Here is a 15,332-nt window from a genome sequence, read left to right as displayed (position 1 = left end):
AATTTTTTAATTACTACAAAAGACAAAAAAAAAAAAAAGAACCAAAGAACCAGAGTCATAGATGGCTGTCTCAATTATTTTAACATTTCAGCATGGGTAAGCCTGTGTTGAAGCAATGCCACAAGATAGCAATCATTTGCCAAGTTTAAGCTCTCCAGATGACATACTCTAAGATTCATATATGGAAAAATGTTTCTTCTGCATTATTCTTCTTTTGCTCATATATTTGCTTTAATGTTTTCAGTATGCCATATATGTATGTACCTACTAGTGCACATACACACGTAGAAATGGTCAATCTTGCTCAGCCTACTAGCTCAAAACTCTTTGCCCTGTGGCTTTGGAAATGTGAACTCAAATAGTCTTTATTTGCAACAATGCTCCTTCAAGTGCTGAAATGGTCTAAGTCTAAGGTGACTATGGATGTAAAAGTAGAAGTAGAACCCTTAATTAGCCCATAGTGTTCTAGTGCTGTCATGGGTTAGAAAGAACTTAAGCAACCAATAAGCTTTTCATAAATAATCACCAGTACCACAACATTTCAAATATTTTTTTTTTTTAAATGTAAGTATGCCATAACTTAACTGACTTAACAAGAGTCTTACCAATACTGTTTCATTTTCTCGGGCATATAAATAAACTACAATTCCCAGCCTTCTTAAATATAGGTGGATCCATTGGACTAGTTCTGGCCAACGGAGTTTGGGCAGAAGTGAAGAGCAGCACCTCTAAGCCTGTCCCCTAAAACACATCATTTGACCCTCATGGCTTTTCTTCCTCCATTTGCATGGCAATACATTCCTTCAAAGTCCATAAGGACTCTGAAAGGCCAAATCACAAAAGGAGCCTCAATCCCTGAGATACTGCTTTAAAGAAAACTGAATGGCCAAAAACATCCCAGATGAGGGAGAAATAAACCTTTCTTATGTGAGTCAACTGACATTTTGGGTTATTACAACAGGTAACATTACCTCAACTAATACAGAATTGTAAAATTGTTAAAAATTGTCACTGAAACATCTATAGAATTGTATTTCTCTATGCTTTTCTGTTTGGGGGAAGTCAGCCATGTTTTGAGTGCTATGTAGGTGTCTGAATATAATAACTCAGCTCCCTCTACTTCCAGCTTGTTGCATCTGAGCCTTGTAAACTTTTGAGAACTGGGTATTCATAGAGGGGAAAGTGTTCTGGACAAGAGCTTCTCTAATGAGGAATTACATACACTTTTGTACATGAACACCTACACTTTGCAGTTTGCCTTCTCAGAATCCCCTTTAGATGCAATTTAATTAATTCAGGTGATCCTTACATTTATATAGCTCCTTACCTGATGTTCTTCAAGTCAGCATTTGAACTGGTATATGTTGATTTGTATATGTGTTCACCATAAAAGCCTACAGCACCCTGAAACCAAATAAACTGTATGGATCATACATGTAATGCTTATAGTTCTAAAATATATGTCTGCAGTTGGTATGGTTTTGAAGTTAATGGTTTTTGTATATACTAAAATAAGCAGTATCATTCAGGCCCATAAAATTTGCATGTTGATGCTGCAAAACTGTATCTTTTTTTAACATAAAAAATTTTCACACATGTACATATAAGCCATCTGCTAAAACTTTATTGATAAAACCAGTAGCAGCAGTTTTACAAAATTGGAATGATTTTCAGTTTTCATGAACTATCATGAATTCAGTTGCAGCAGACATTTTATACAAACTGGGGCTAATGCTTCTTTTATGTTTCTGTTTTAAACAAAAAGCAATTAGAATTTATCCTCATGCATTTAAATATCTAATACAGAAATAGTGTTTAGACTGCATAAAATATGCTTTCCAACATCACTGTGAGACTGAACATCTGCCTTAAGTATTATTTGCACAAGAAAAACAGTATAATTCTTCTAATCATGAATTTATTCCTTGTCACAGGTAAAGTTTTACATTTTCTAACATTTTCAGAGGGCATTTCTAACAAAAAGTATTGACATTCAATATTTCACTGATTGGTCCTGTTTAAACACAATACATAATAGTAAGATAGTAATACATTAAAACCATCATTATGAAATCTTAAAGACTACAAAAGGTAGAAAGGTATTCCAGTTTTTAACAATTAAAAAATTTCCACATCTTTTCCTATACACAAATTATCCACTGATAGAAGTAAATTTAGAAATAGGATGGGTCATTACATTCTACAGCTGTTTGTTCTGGTAACAGCTAGTGATACATTCATGCTTCTTTAATAAGAGACACCATGAATCAATAAGTCATACTATGAGAAACACAAGGACACCCACATGGAATGTTCTGAAGATTGCCAGAAGTTTCTAAAGTAAGGGTTCAATTCTTTTGAGGAGAAATTTTTTCTCTCTCTCTCTCTTGAACCTCTGGACCACATACGAATTCTCTACTGGAAAACTAGAGGAGGAACTGTAATAGCATCCAGGTCTGAAAATGCCTATGAAACACTGGGAGAGGATTGGGGTGGCTTCCACCTTACAACTAACAAAACTGGCTTTGAACAATCAATTTGCCAAGAAATTCTTCTAGTGACTTAGAAATCTAGAGGAAGACCAGATTTTATACTAAACCATGTTATACTTAACTATCCACAAAAGTGAAATTTATAAAATTACTGACTGCCTTTGACAACCACCAAAACTCAGCACAGTCTAGCACATATAAATAATGTATTAAAGTAAGCATAGAATAGAAAAAGTACATGTTTACAATGTTAATACATCTGCAGCATCCAGCTGTGAGTAGAATAGTAATATAAAGCACATTCCCTGCTAAGAACAGTGTACTCCATGTAGGGTAAAATCTCCTGAAAATCTCCTAAAATAGTTACATATGTTCAAAATGAATGAATCATTCACATTTACATTTTTTTCATGAAAGTTCTTCAAGGACACCCATCAAAAGTTGAGATATAAAGGAAAACCAATAAAATATTTTAGAACAACAGAGCTGTACACAGTATGCATATGGTGAAACATAAATGTGTGAATGTGAACAACTGTTTCAGATGCCATATGAAGACCAAAAATATTGAGAAAGTCAGATTTATCTTGCACTGTGAATACAAATAAAATATTGCTATGAAATCTTGGATGTACCTTAAAAATGATTTTTTAAATCTTTACTTTTTCTGTGGGATAATAAAAGGGCATTTATGAAGAAAATGATTACATGAGTGAGGAAAGTCACTTGGGAGGGGAGAGATGGACAAGTTTGATTCTTCAAAAGAAAAATAATAAAGTAGATTGAAGGACCTTTTTTGGCAGGGGAAGAATTTTTCTAAGGACTGTATTCAAATCCACTTTGTAGGGGAGGAAAAGCTATTCCATTTAATACTTTGCCTGTACTCAAAGTTAGGTTGTTCTAAAGAAAGGTCTACATTCAACTCAAAGGTTGGCGAACCTGCTGAAAACATGGATTTGCAGTTTGTTACATGATCAGTGTTTGAACAAAAAAAAAATTAGAACCTAATATTTTATTTCTAGCTCCTCAGAGACAGAATAGCTAAAGACCAACTATAACTTGTATTCAGACAGATTACTGACATTCTATGAATATGGCCCACTGATTGGCAGAGCTCTAAAAGTGTCAATTACTTTGATATATTGACATAAAGAGTTGATATGACCTTAATATAAAAATCACAAACTATCCTGTAGTCTTCAAAAACATTGCAAGTCTTCAAAAATTCTGCAAAATGTCTTTCCATCTATCACCTTGTCATATTTATGGCCCTGTTATATAGTGGGGTCTCAAAGTGTTCATTATATTAATGAAGGAATGAATAAATCCTGTTCCTACAACCACCTGGTAAAAATAGGTAAAATGAGTATTACTATTCCCATCTGATAGATGCAACAATGAAGGCTTGAAGAAATTGTGACTTGATATTCATTTTAGAGCTCATTAGTGGAAGATTTGATATCATAACACAGGCCTCATCAACTTTAATCCAATATTCTTTACACAACTATACCTTCATCTCTGCAATAATGCCAGGTTCTGCAAGTTGCTGTAGCTACAAAGCAAAGGGCAGTCAGAAGACATATAAATAATCTCAAAATGTTTCTCAGATACGAATCATTGGCCAGGCCTCCCCCTTCACCCAGAGTGACTATCAGTGTTTTCTTTCCAACACCCATCTACTTGTTCATGCAACCTATACATTAGCATGGGTTATCTTTTCATTCAGAATTCAGAGCTGCTGTGTGAGCCAGATGCTTACATACCATTTTTAATTGATTTGTACAATTAACTATGATGGGGCACAATCACAAAGCTTCCTTTCTCTTGGCAGGAGTGGTAAATGTAAAGTCATATAAACTAGCGACAGAAGGTGATTTTCTATCATGAATCAGTAATAACATAATTAACACTTTTTATCGACAGGTATTTAACTCATTGCTCAACAAAAGACACTACAGAGTCACTAAATTTGGGATCACGTCTTCATAACCTTCAGAACTTTCTGTTTAGATTCCAATGGAGGGAAAAACTCATAGATAGGGTAATATAAATTATGAAATTATTATATTTTTTCATAAATCTCCTCCCCCAATGTAAAACAAGCTCAATATCATATAGGTGAAATTTATTCTAGACTGGAAGTTGCTACATTTTATTTGATGGATCACATAAAATATATGAAGCTTTTCCTGAGAGCACCCACTTTAATAAAATTTGCCATAGCAACTGGAACTAGAAATAAGAGCAAATAGGTCATAAATGGTGATACAACCAGACAATGAAATATTATTCAGCACTTAAAATAAATGAACTATCAAGCCATAAAAAGACATGAAAACTTACATGACTATCCCTAAGTGAAAAAAAAACCAATCTGAAAAGGCTACATACTGTATGACATTCTGGAAAAGGCAAAACTCTGGGGACAGTACAAGGACCAGTGGATGCCAGGGCTTAGGTGGGAGGGAGGAATGAATAGGCAGAGCACAGAGGATTTTTAGGGCAGTGAAAATCTTCTGTATGATACTACAATAGTGGACACACGTCATTGTGCATTGGTCAAAACCCATAAAATACACAACACCAAGAGTGAACCTTAATATGAACTATGCACTTTGGGTGATAATGATATGTCAATGAAGGTTCATCAGTTGTAACAAATATAGCACTGTGGTGTTCAAAATGTTCACGGGGAAGAAGGCTGTGTTTGGAGTATATGAGAACTCCATATTTTAGGATCAATTTTGCTGTGAACCTAAAACTCTAAAAAATAAAATTTATTAATTTCTTAAAAAGTAGATCTCAAAGACCAGCTTTAACCTGAAAATACAGGTCAAATCCTATCCCAACACTATAACAGAAAATATTGTAACAGAAACCTCTGTCATAATAAGGTATACAAATACTAATTTCTTATTCACAAACTTAAAATCTATACTGAAATTAAGTTTTAAAATTCTGGAAAGGACTTTGTATTTCACAAAATTGAATTTGCAGCTGCATTCATATGGTGGCATAATAAAAGACTGTATCATAATTTGGTAGAGTTGTGAATTAATAAAGATTATCATAACCCACAAGGAAATGTGGCAAAATTAGTAAGCTTTGGTCAAGGCATTGGCTATAAGGAACTTGACAAAGAAACACTCTCAAAAAAGAAACATGGTCCTAGAATGCAACTATCTTAAAATAACTTACATGAAAATATCTTTTAATGTACTTGTTCCTCACTTAATCAGAGTTTTTACTGGCAGACTTCCGATATTTCTTCTCAAACATCAAGGTCTTTTTTAAACAAGATATGTACATTTTTTATTATGGACTATCAACTGGGCAACACGAAAAACTTGCTTTCAGTCAGAATTTTCAGGCCACCAAAGATTTTGAGTTAATTTGCATGGACTAAGACATATTTAGCAGAATTATAAACAATAAATCCATTGGAAAAACTCCTGCTTTAAAAATGGGTTGAGTCTAGTAAAAAAGTATTGGTCTATCTGCCAAGGTAGGGACACTCCCAGTGTTGACCTTTACCTATTTCATAAGGATGCCCCAAATGTATTCAGTTTTTAAGACTAGTTTTAGTTACAGAAAGGTAAGCAGTGCTCTTTGTTTAGATTGTCACCTCTTTCTCTGGCGGCTACTGTTACCAGTTCACTCTTTCAAAAAGCAAAGGGTAGCAATGCCTTTGACTATTAAAACACAGAGTTTTAAGAAATGTGGCAAGTCTGTACAGACCTAGCATTCCAGGATCTAACTTACCGTCTTGCAAAGGGCATTCAGTATTTAATTATAAAAGTCAAGAATACTAAATATCCTATTTGATGCTATAATTCTTTTCACTGCTGGAATGGAATGATGCATTTCCTCCCCCAGAGAGAAAACATATCCATTTATTTTGAATGAAAGCATAGACTGACAAACAAGTGTATCTATTTCTTAATTAGATACAGGGTAATAACTTTCACCTTCCCTAAATCTTCTGCCTTTCAAAGGGGGAAAGAGACAATTACAGAAATACATTAAGCCAAAAATTCAAGGTTAATAAAAGATCTTATTATTTACCTAGATTTCTTATCAGACTCTAGTTTTTAAAAAGAATATTTAGAAACAACAAAAAAATATTGTTGAACTTAAACTATTTTATCCATCTGCCATTCTCCAACCCCTAACCCTGAGTCTGGAACATTTACACTTAAAAAGTCTTGTTTTTTGGTTTTTTTGAGACAGTCTCTCACTCTGCTACCCAGGCTAAATGCAGTGGCATGATCCCGGCTCACTGCAGCCTTGACCTCACAGGTTCAAGCAATCCTCCCACCTCAGCCTCTTGAGGAGCTGGGACTATAGGCGCACACCACCATACCCAGGGAATGTTTGGTATTTTGTAGAGACAAGATCTGACTATGTTGCCCAGGCTGGTCTAGAAATCCTGGACACAAGCTGTTCTCCCATCTCGGCCTCCCAAAGTTCTGGGATTACAGGTGTGAGCCACCATGCCCAACCTATAAAGATCTTTTTGAATGAATAAATTTTGCATAAAACAAACAAAACCCCAGCAACTAGATACTTCAAGGGGGAAATGACGTAAACAAAAATAATGCATAAATATGGCAATACAATAGGAAGTCAGCCTTCTCATCATCCTCAAAGTAAAACTGGTAACACTGTCACTCAAAGGCATGAAGTAAAAATTCCCAAGAAGAAACCTTAAGGCAGCATTAGTGAGCAATGGAAAGCAGTTAGCAAGTTAGCGGCTTCATTCCAAGAAAGGCCTCAGATCTCCATGACTGCCTATGAGCTTGTTCTATAAAGCCTCGAGCTGTTTCACAGGTTCCACAGTGGATATAAATAAGGTGATTATTGTCTGTGTGTCTAGGATACGGTTTTGTGACCCAAGGGAAACAAAAACAGTCAAAGCACCATAGGAGAGGAAACTCCCCCTGAGCCTGCAGGCATCCCCAAAGCCCTAAACAAAACCCAAATAGGAACTCTTCAGAGAAAACTTTCTATGATGCAGAGAAAAATCAATGTGGAAAAAATGTCCAAAGTGGAAGAAGACAGGCCTGGAGTGTTATTGTTGATTCTTTTTTAACGTTACACCTAAATATTAGAAGGAACTTTATAAAGGGTATATTCATGGGTGTCCTCTCATTCTTCTTTAGCAGAACCAAGACTTCAAGTACATTTTTCTATTTTAAAAAACTTCCAAAGATGATGATTCTATGACATCCCCATCCCCACCAATTTCCCATATAATGCAACCAAGACTCACTGCCAGTCCAAGGCTTCCTAGACGCTTGCCCCAATAAATTCAGCTAATGTTTCACCTTCCAATACTAGTAACAAGGAACTCTACTGTTTACGGCACATAGTTAGACTAACTTAACAGTGGGATATTGGTAAGCATCATTGTATAATGATGACCAACTGCTTCAATGTGCACTCATAGCACTCCAAAGAGATTTTAAGTTCTGTGCCAGCCCAGATAGCATAGTACTAGACAATGAATACATTTTGAATTAATGAGAAACAACCTTCACATAATTCTCCAGACTTGATTTAGAGGGATGCTCTGAAATCTATCCATGTGGTCAAGAAGAGAAAGTGTGCACCATCCCCCTGGTTAGAACTTTTGGATCATTGTTACTAGAAATCTCCTCAGCCTTCTTACCTCCCATCTAACTCCTTCACCTTCCCTACATGTTTAATTATTCCCTACTAAAAGCCCTAAGCTAAGTGATTCTCCAATGTCTTCATGTTTCTCCTTAATTGGGATACCGAGGACTCAAAACAGTGCTTTGGCAATTTGATTATATTAGAAGTGTAGCCTCGCACTTCTCATCCCAGAATCATGTTTCGTTTAAAACCACAAGTAGCACATGACTGACTCATGGCACCTGGTTACACTGAACTTGAAGTGGTTTGCTCCTGAAGACTTCTCTAGATTAAATGTCAACAAAGATTCTTCTAAATTCTCCAGAAACTCTCCTTTTTACTCAAGGTTTGAATCACTTGAGAACAAGTGGACACGCTATTATATCAACAAGCCATTCTTAAAACCCATTTTAAAAACTAGTATCAACTGAATTTCTTTCATTATGATCTCATAAGGAAAACAGTGATAATTTCTTCTGAATAGGACATTCCAGTCAAACAGATACGTTTTGAGAGCTGTGTTATTAGAGTATTTTAAAATGTTTGGCTATCAGGATATAAAATGGATATATAATGCAGGTTTTAAAGAAAGTGTTATCCATTTTTAAAAGAGTCTCAGTATAATATCACATCATTTATTTTACTTTTTTGGATCACAGTTGAAATATGTAGTCAAACTGCCATTGTCACCAACTCTTTTGATAAAGGCGACAAGATGCCTTGTCCATTTATGAATAAGAGAACTGGAGACAAGGAGAGGCCTTGTTTGTGATCGATCAAGAGGTACACACAAACCATCAAGGATTTGTACTCCCTCCAAACTAAGGGGATAAATGCAAAGACTTGGTTCTACCACAGGTGGACTCTATTAAGGCTCAATTTCCTCCACATACCAGGCTTATCTCTGATTAGGCTGTCCTGATGAAGCCTCCTTTATTTACAAATCCAGCCTGGCTTCATGAGCCTATCCTTGTTACAGTATCTGAACGTTGGTTTTTGTTTTTCTCTAGTGTTATAATAACATTTGCTAGAAAGAAAAGATACATCTTAAATATTTTCTTTTTCAGGCATGACTGTAAGGAGGAACTACGGAATGCTAACTACATGCCCGGCTCTATGCTAGGCACATTACATCTGTGATTTCACTGATATCTTTTAAGACACCTAATGAGGTAGGTATTATTTCCATTTTCCAGTTGAAGAAACCAGGATACAGGCTGGCTAAGTAATTTTCTTAAGGCCACACAGCAGAGTTTCATGTAAACCCAGGCCAGGATCACAGTTTGTGCCAACTTCACTGTGCTATGCCAATCTCATTGTCTTAGCACAGTTTCGTTTCTCCCATGTTTAAATATTTTTCAGAATTCTACAAGTTTTAGAAAAGTGATAGCTAGTTGATCTGATATGTATTTTGGTTTATTAGTTTACTCTCCTTACATACAACTCACTGGAGGATGCTAAATGTATCCAGCACATTTATTTATTCTTTAATTCTTCCATAGGTGTGCTGTATGACTTTTTATTTTGTTGTAAATGACTTTGCCAAAATGAATAATTTTTAAGACAAAAATACTTTTACCATTTCAGGATTATCCATCATTTGCTTTGCTCTTAGATCAAATAGAATAGAATGTTCTTTAACCACAGTTTCCTCAAAAGTAAAAGGAGATACCACATGCGTGTTCTAGTCCTGTTTCTTTATCAGTAAAGAATATGCCTCCATCTGGTTTTATGACATTTACAAATAATCCTTTCCTACTTACTTTTCTGTTTTTAAAATACTAAGTCCTCTGCTGCAAAAGGATAACCAGTTTTTTTGGAAACCCACAGTGGTGTCCACACCGAATCATCAATTAAATCAAATTGGTGGCTATCAGAGAAGCACTTTGATTTAAGCTAATGCTAGTTTCTACTTAAATAGTACTTCATCTGGAAAGAAAAGAATTTTGGTTCTCAGATAAGGTCATCTGAAGCACAGTGATTGCACAAGAGGTAACAATAATTTGTAAAATATCATGAAATCTACACATTGAAAAGGCAGAAGCTGTGTTTCAGGCTCACTGGCACCTAGGACTATGGAGAATATTGACATTTGATGTCAGTTAATTTTCAGTAAAGGATGTCAGAATTAATAGTGCCTAAAGTGAATGACTATGCAATGCCATACTCTTTTCCCTCTCACAAACATGGTGATGATTCTTTCCCTGATTTCATGCAGGTGGAATGCCGAGTATAATACATCCAAAGACATTACAAATTCTTCTTATGTTAGGGAAGGCAAGACACCCCCACCTCCAACGGTTATGCAGCATCAGCAAAAACAGAGTCCAAAACAACTGTGCATCACACTGGGAGCCAGTGAAGGAGAGGGAACGGAGAGCAGGTGTTCGGCTGCCTGGTGAATGGTCCATTTAAAAATTCAACAATAGTCAGAGGGGAGTAGAAACTACAACAGCCACCACCGTAATTGGTGAAATCAGGATTTCCCAATTCAGTGTAAACTCACACCCTAAAAGAAGGCACACTATAAAGCAGATTTCCATAAACCCAGCGCATCATTTACTCTTAACGATATTATTTTAAAAGCATGCTCTTCAGGCAAAATCGCTGAAAGACCTACTCAAGCAACAAAAACCAGTGCTGCTTCAGTGTCAAATCTCCCTATGAGATATTAATCATTAGCTGGAAGAAATAGGCAAAAGCAGTTTTTTACTGCAGAACCAACTAATTATCTTTCATAACTCTTTTGAAAACCAAATGTAAAAGCTTAAGTGAAAAACATGTTAAATGCATTTGTGTCTAGACTTTGCCAAGAAAATAAGGGAGTTTAAGTGCACAAAATCAAAAGATCTTACTAAACCAGAATTTCAAATCAAGGTAAAAAAAATCAGCCACATATTGTTATATATCTTGTCTTCAGCATTTAAATTTATACAATCAGCTGAGGGTGAATGTTGCTGTATATTCAAGATGTACATGCATCCTATTTGGTGAGTAGCACCAACATAGTAAAATTATAAAAATAAAAAATGTTTTCAGGCATTCCTTCCCTTAAAATGGTGCGCATTCCTGTAAACTGTATCATAAACAGACCATTGGAAGGCAGATCAAGCACACAAATATCTTCACTACACCAGCCGAAAACCTTAAAAATGGGTGGGTCTTGGGAACAGAAAATGAAGTATAGGTGATTATTGGGTACCAAGAAACAAGGATGCAGCAGCAGGAAAATATGAGAGGGAAAAATTCAGGGCTGTCTGTACAATATATACAGATTTTTTTCAAATGTAAATTTTAAAATGAATGCTGCTATTATGTTACTGCATAAAGGAAAGCATAGCGAGGCTGTTCTACTTCCCTTTAAACACAAGGCATAAAGAGTAAGAGATGTGAAAAGCCACTTCTTTGTGCTGCTACTTAATCAATCGCACTCAGTTCTACTCAATGACTTAGCCACGCTGCAAAGACCACTCAGCAGTTAATGGATATAATGCTGGAAAAGCACTCTGAGATCTCCCAAAGAAAGGTAGGGTAAAAACCCAGAGGAACATGGTTTTATTACATATTCCTAATAACTGAGCAGCCATATATATGAAACTCCCATGACCTGAAAAGTAATTAAGGTATTAATTTATTTGGCAAATTCTCATTCTTCCATATGAAATCATTTCATTCAAAGACTGAACCCTGAAAGCATAGTAGAGTTATCCTGTGCCCTAGTCTGGTCTTGTCAGGATAACCATTACACACTGTAAGGAATAAATATGTTCTTCAAGTGTTACAGCCTACGCTTACAATCTGTCAAAACGTGGAGCTGAGGAGGAGTTATGTGTTTTTAACTGTATACAGCCATCACTAGCTATCACTCTTCCCACAGACAGGAAAAAGTCCACAATGAAACATAGAAACTAAAAATAGGTGACTGAGCAATTGCTCAGAAGAGCTGCACATTGAGCTCAGGGATTAAATGTACATACATTCTTTCCCTATTTTTTTATTAATGCCGATTTAAAGTAATTGAAATTAAGGGCCCAGACCTATGAATAAGGAAAGTAAACATGCACTGCATAAATATGTAAAATTAAGTCGTAAGTAAAATCCCATGCTCATAACCATACAAGATCAGTATTCTGAATGGCACATGCCCAGATTGCAAGTAGTGACTAATATATGTTGCTGCAAATGCCATAAAAAATGACAGTTATAGGCACTTCAAATGCTCAAAGAAAAACTTAATGTCATTCCACACAAGCTGAAAATATTTCTCCATTCACAGGTGTTATAACATGTTCACTTTGAAGAGTCAATCAAATCAATATTTATTAAGGACTCACTGTGTACAATTTACTATGCTCTAGTGATGGAAAATACTCAGTTTAAAAAGAGCATGGTTTACATGCAGTACATTCAAAATATTCATATATGAGTATATATAATTGAACATAGAAAAAGGATAATCCAAAAGAACACCAGAATCAGAAAAATCAATAAATCTATGACTGAAGTAGTCTTGTTTTTTGTTTTCTTATTCTGTAAGAACTTATTGGGTGAGAAAGACAGCATAAAAACCTTGAAAGTTACAAGTTTGAAATCTTACATATTCAAAAGGAGACAAGTTGTCTTAAAACAGTAGTTTCTGAACTCTTTTCTTGCTTCAAAATGATTCATCTAACCAAACCTCATAGAAACCACAAAATATAAGATAAAAGAGGTATTTAATTAATACAAATTTATTTTAAAAGTGCAAGTTTATAATATTTACTCGTTAGGTAAATAGGTTTCTTTGATAAAGAGAAAAATGTGAAATAAGAGTTTATGGATTAGTGTTTGATTCTTTTATGAGGTTCAGCATCTGATTCATATCTATATTTTGGAGTTTTTTGTATCATATTAAGAAAATTCTGATTCATCCACCTAAATGGTTGCAAATAGTAACAATTAACAGCTCCCTTGCAATCTCAGGTTACTCTTCAAGCAAACAGAGACAGCAGAAGAAGCTTCACCCCATACCCTGAACTAAAACTCAGTGATCTATTGGCACAAATTAACTCATCGGTGGTCTTAATTGTGGTATAATATTTTCCATACGGACACTTCACTGTGTATGTGTGTTTTTAAAATTACAATATTTAAATCCAAATCAAACCATTGAGAAACCCAAAACTCCCACTCACAATGTCCTAGGGGTTAGTGGAATCTGTTTTTGAAACCCTGAAACCCTTGCCAGGACACTTGGTGTCAGTAGACAGAAACACAGGTAACCAAGGTGGACACAGCACACAAATGCAGGTTAGCAAACCTAGGATTCCAGCAAAGTGTGCCATCTGCAGATCTGCTGGCCTTTGGTTTCCTTCATCTCCTCCCAGTGATCTTGTTCCTCCTCTCCACTGCTGTTCTGGCCCAGGGCAATCCAGCCAATCATCTCTTTACGCTTCATAGTACGCCTGTTATAAACGGAAATCATCAACGTGACATCAGACAGCTGAAAGAGGGCCACCTGGAAAACAAAGGTCTCCTTATAGACAGGATTGGGCTGACCACGCCGAATGGACGTCTTGCAACGGGACATCTCTTGACCCACAGAATTGAGGAGAAAGAGTTTTCCATATGTATCTAAGACAAAAAAAAAAAAAAGGGTGGGGTGGGGATGATAAGAAACATTAGTGCTGTTTGGCTAGACTAGCTGTAACATTTATATGGGCTACAAATTTCTCCTTTCAACATACTGATCAGTATCCTTAAGCCTGGTTCTTGCTGTTGGGCAACACATCTTGCATGAATTATTAAGGAAGGGAATTATTACCTTGAATACCTAATGTTTCATGTGGCTCACTATCCAGCACACATTGCTGATGTTCGTTAATACTTCTACATGCACAGGGTGTATACATTCGTGCACAGGCATACGTGCAATGGTGCTTGTGGGCAGACACAGTTCTTCATCTACATTTATTTATGTAACAAGATAAATATACACATTTTGCTCTACATGATTTTTTTCATAGTCAAATTGCTATTTTATGCCTGAATTGGAGAATTCTTTTCTCGCTCTCTACATATTCATATGTCTGTGTATGTGTGTGTGCATGTGTGTGTGAGTGAGAAAGAGAGAGAGAGAGACAGACAGACAGACAGACAGACAGACAAGGTCTTGCTCCGTTGCCCAGGCTGGGGTGCAGTGGCATGATCACAGCTCACTAAAGCCTTGACTTCTGGGCCCAAAGCGATCCTACCCCATCAGCCTCCTGAGTAGCTGGAACCACAGGCATGCACCATCATGCCCAGCTAATTTTTTAACTTTTTGTAGAAATAGGGTCTCCCTATGTTGCCCAGGCATCTACATATCCTTTGGACCATTTCATCCACTCCCATAGTTTCAATGACATCTACCAAGTCCACAGGTCTGGCCTCAACTTCTCTCCCAAACTCGAGATCCAGCTGAATACTACACTTCTTCTCTTGAAATCTTACACTAATCTTACACTCAATATGCCCCCAACTCTAAACATTTGCTGTTCCAGTGTTCCCTATCCCTGTGAATAGCAGCATCATTCACCAAATTATCCAAGTCAGAAATCAGGACCTCATTTTTCACAAGACTGACTTCCTCATTCCCAGTTCACCCAATCAGTTGCCACATTCTGTTGATTCTAACTCTCAAACAGCTCCCAAATCTACCCACTTCTTTCCATCCCCAGTGCCTCTGAACTCTGTGTACACTGCAAACTCAGGGTGCCAGCATTTCTCACTTTTATTACCTCACGTTTCCTCACTGACCTTCTAGTCAGGGGACTGCCAGAGCAATCTCTGTGAAATACAAATCTGGCCATGTCACTCTCACTAATAAACACAAACAAAGTCTTCAATACTTCCCACTAGTCTCAAGATGAAAGCTCAATTTCTTGGTGTAGACTCTCTTCTTTGGCCCTATCTTCTAGTCTCATTGCTTACCACTGCTGCCATTATACACTGCATTCTACTACATTGAACTTCCTCCCCTCCTCCAACCCAATTTGTTCTTTTTCCCTGTCTCATCTGTACATGCTCCCCATGCTCTGACATCCCGACTAATCTCAGCCTCATATGACTTTTTTCATTAAGTTCAATCTGGATATCACTTTATCTGGGAATATTTGCTGACCTTTCTGACCTTTTTCTCTCACTCCCACCAGTTCAGATAAC

The 15,332-nt window shown here is 36.4% G+C and overlaps 1 protein-coding gene across 3 annotated transcripts in view; it reads right to left on the bottom strand.

Annotated features, from left to right (window-relative positions):
- Positions 1-1,602: 1,602 nt before the first annotated feature.
- Positions 1,603-15,332, bottom strand: part of SYT16 (synaptotagmin 16) — a 300,681-nt gene continuing 286,951 nt past the window's right edge. For all 3 annotated transcript variants that reach the window (XM_057299716.2, XM_034937661.2, XM_057299715.1), the window contains one exon: positions 1,603-13,763. In XM_057299716.2, the coding sequence (XP_057155699.1) occupies positions 13,450-13,763 (314 nt within the window). In that variant the 3' untranslated portion in view covers positions 1,603-13,449. The remainder of the gene's footprint in view (positions 13,764-15,332) is intronic.

This window comes from Pan paniscus, chromosome 15, assembly GCF_029289425.2.
Source record: "Pan paniscus chromosome 15, NHGRI_mPanPan1-v2.0_pri, whole genome shotgun sequence".
NCBI classification, from domain to species: domain Eukaryota; kingdom Metazoa; phylum Chordata; class Mammalia; order Primates; family Hominidae; genus Pan; species Pan paniscus.
The sequence above is the reverse complement of the archived record's forward strand: the minus strand, read 5'-3'. Positions and strand labels throughout refer to the sequence as shown.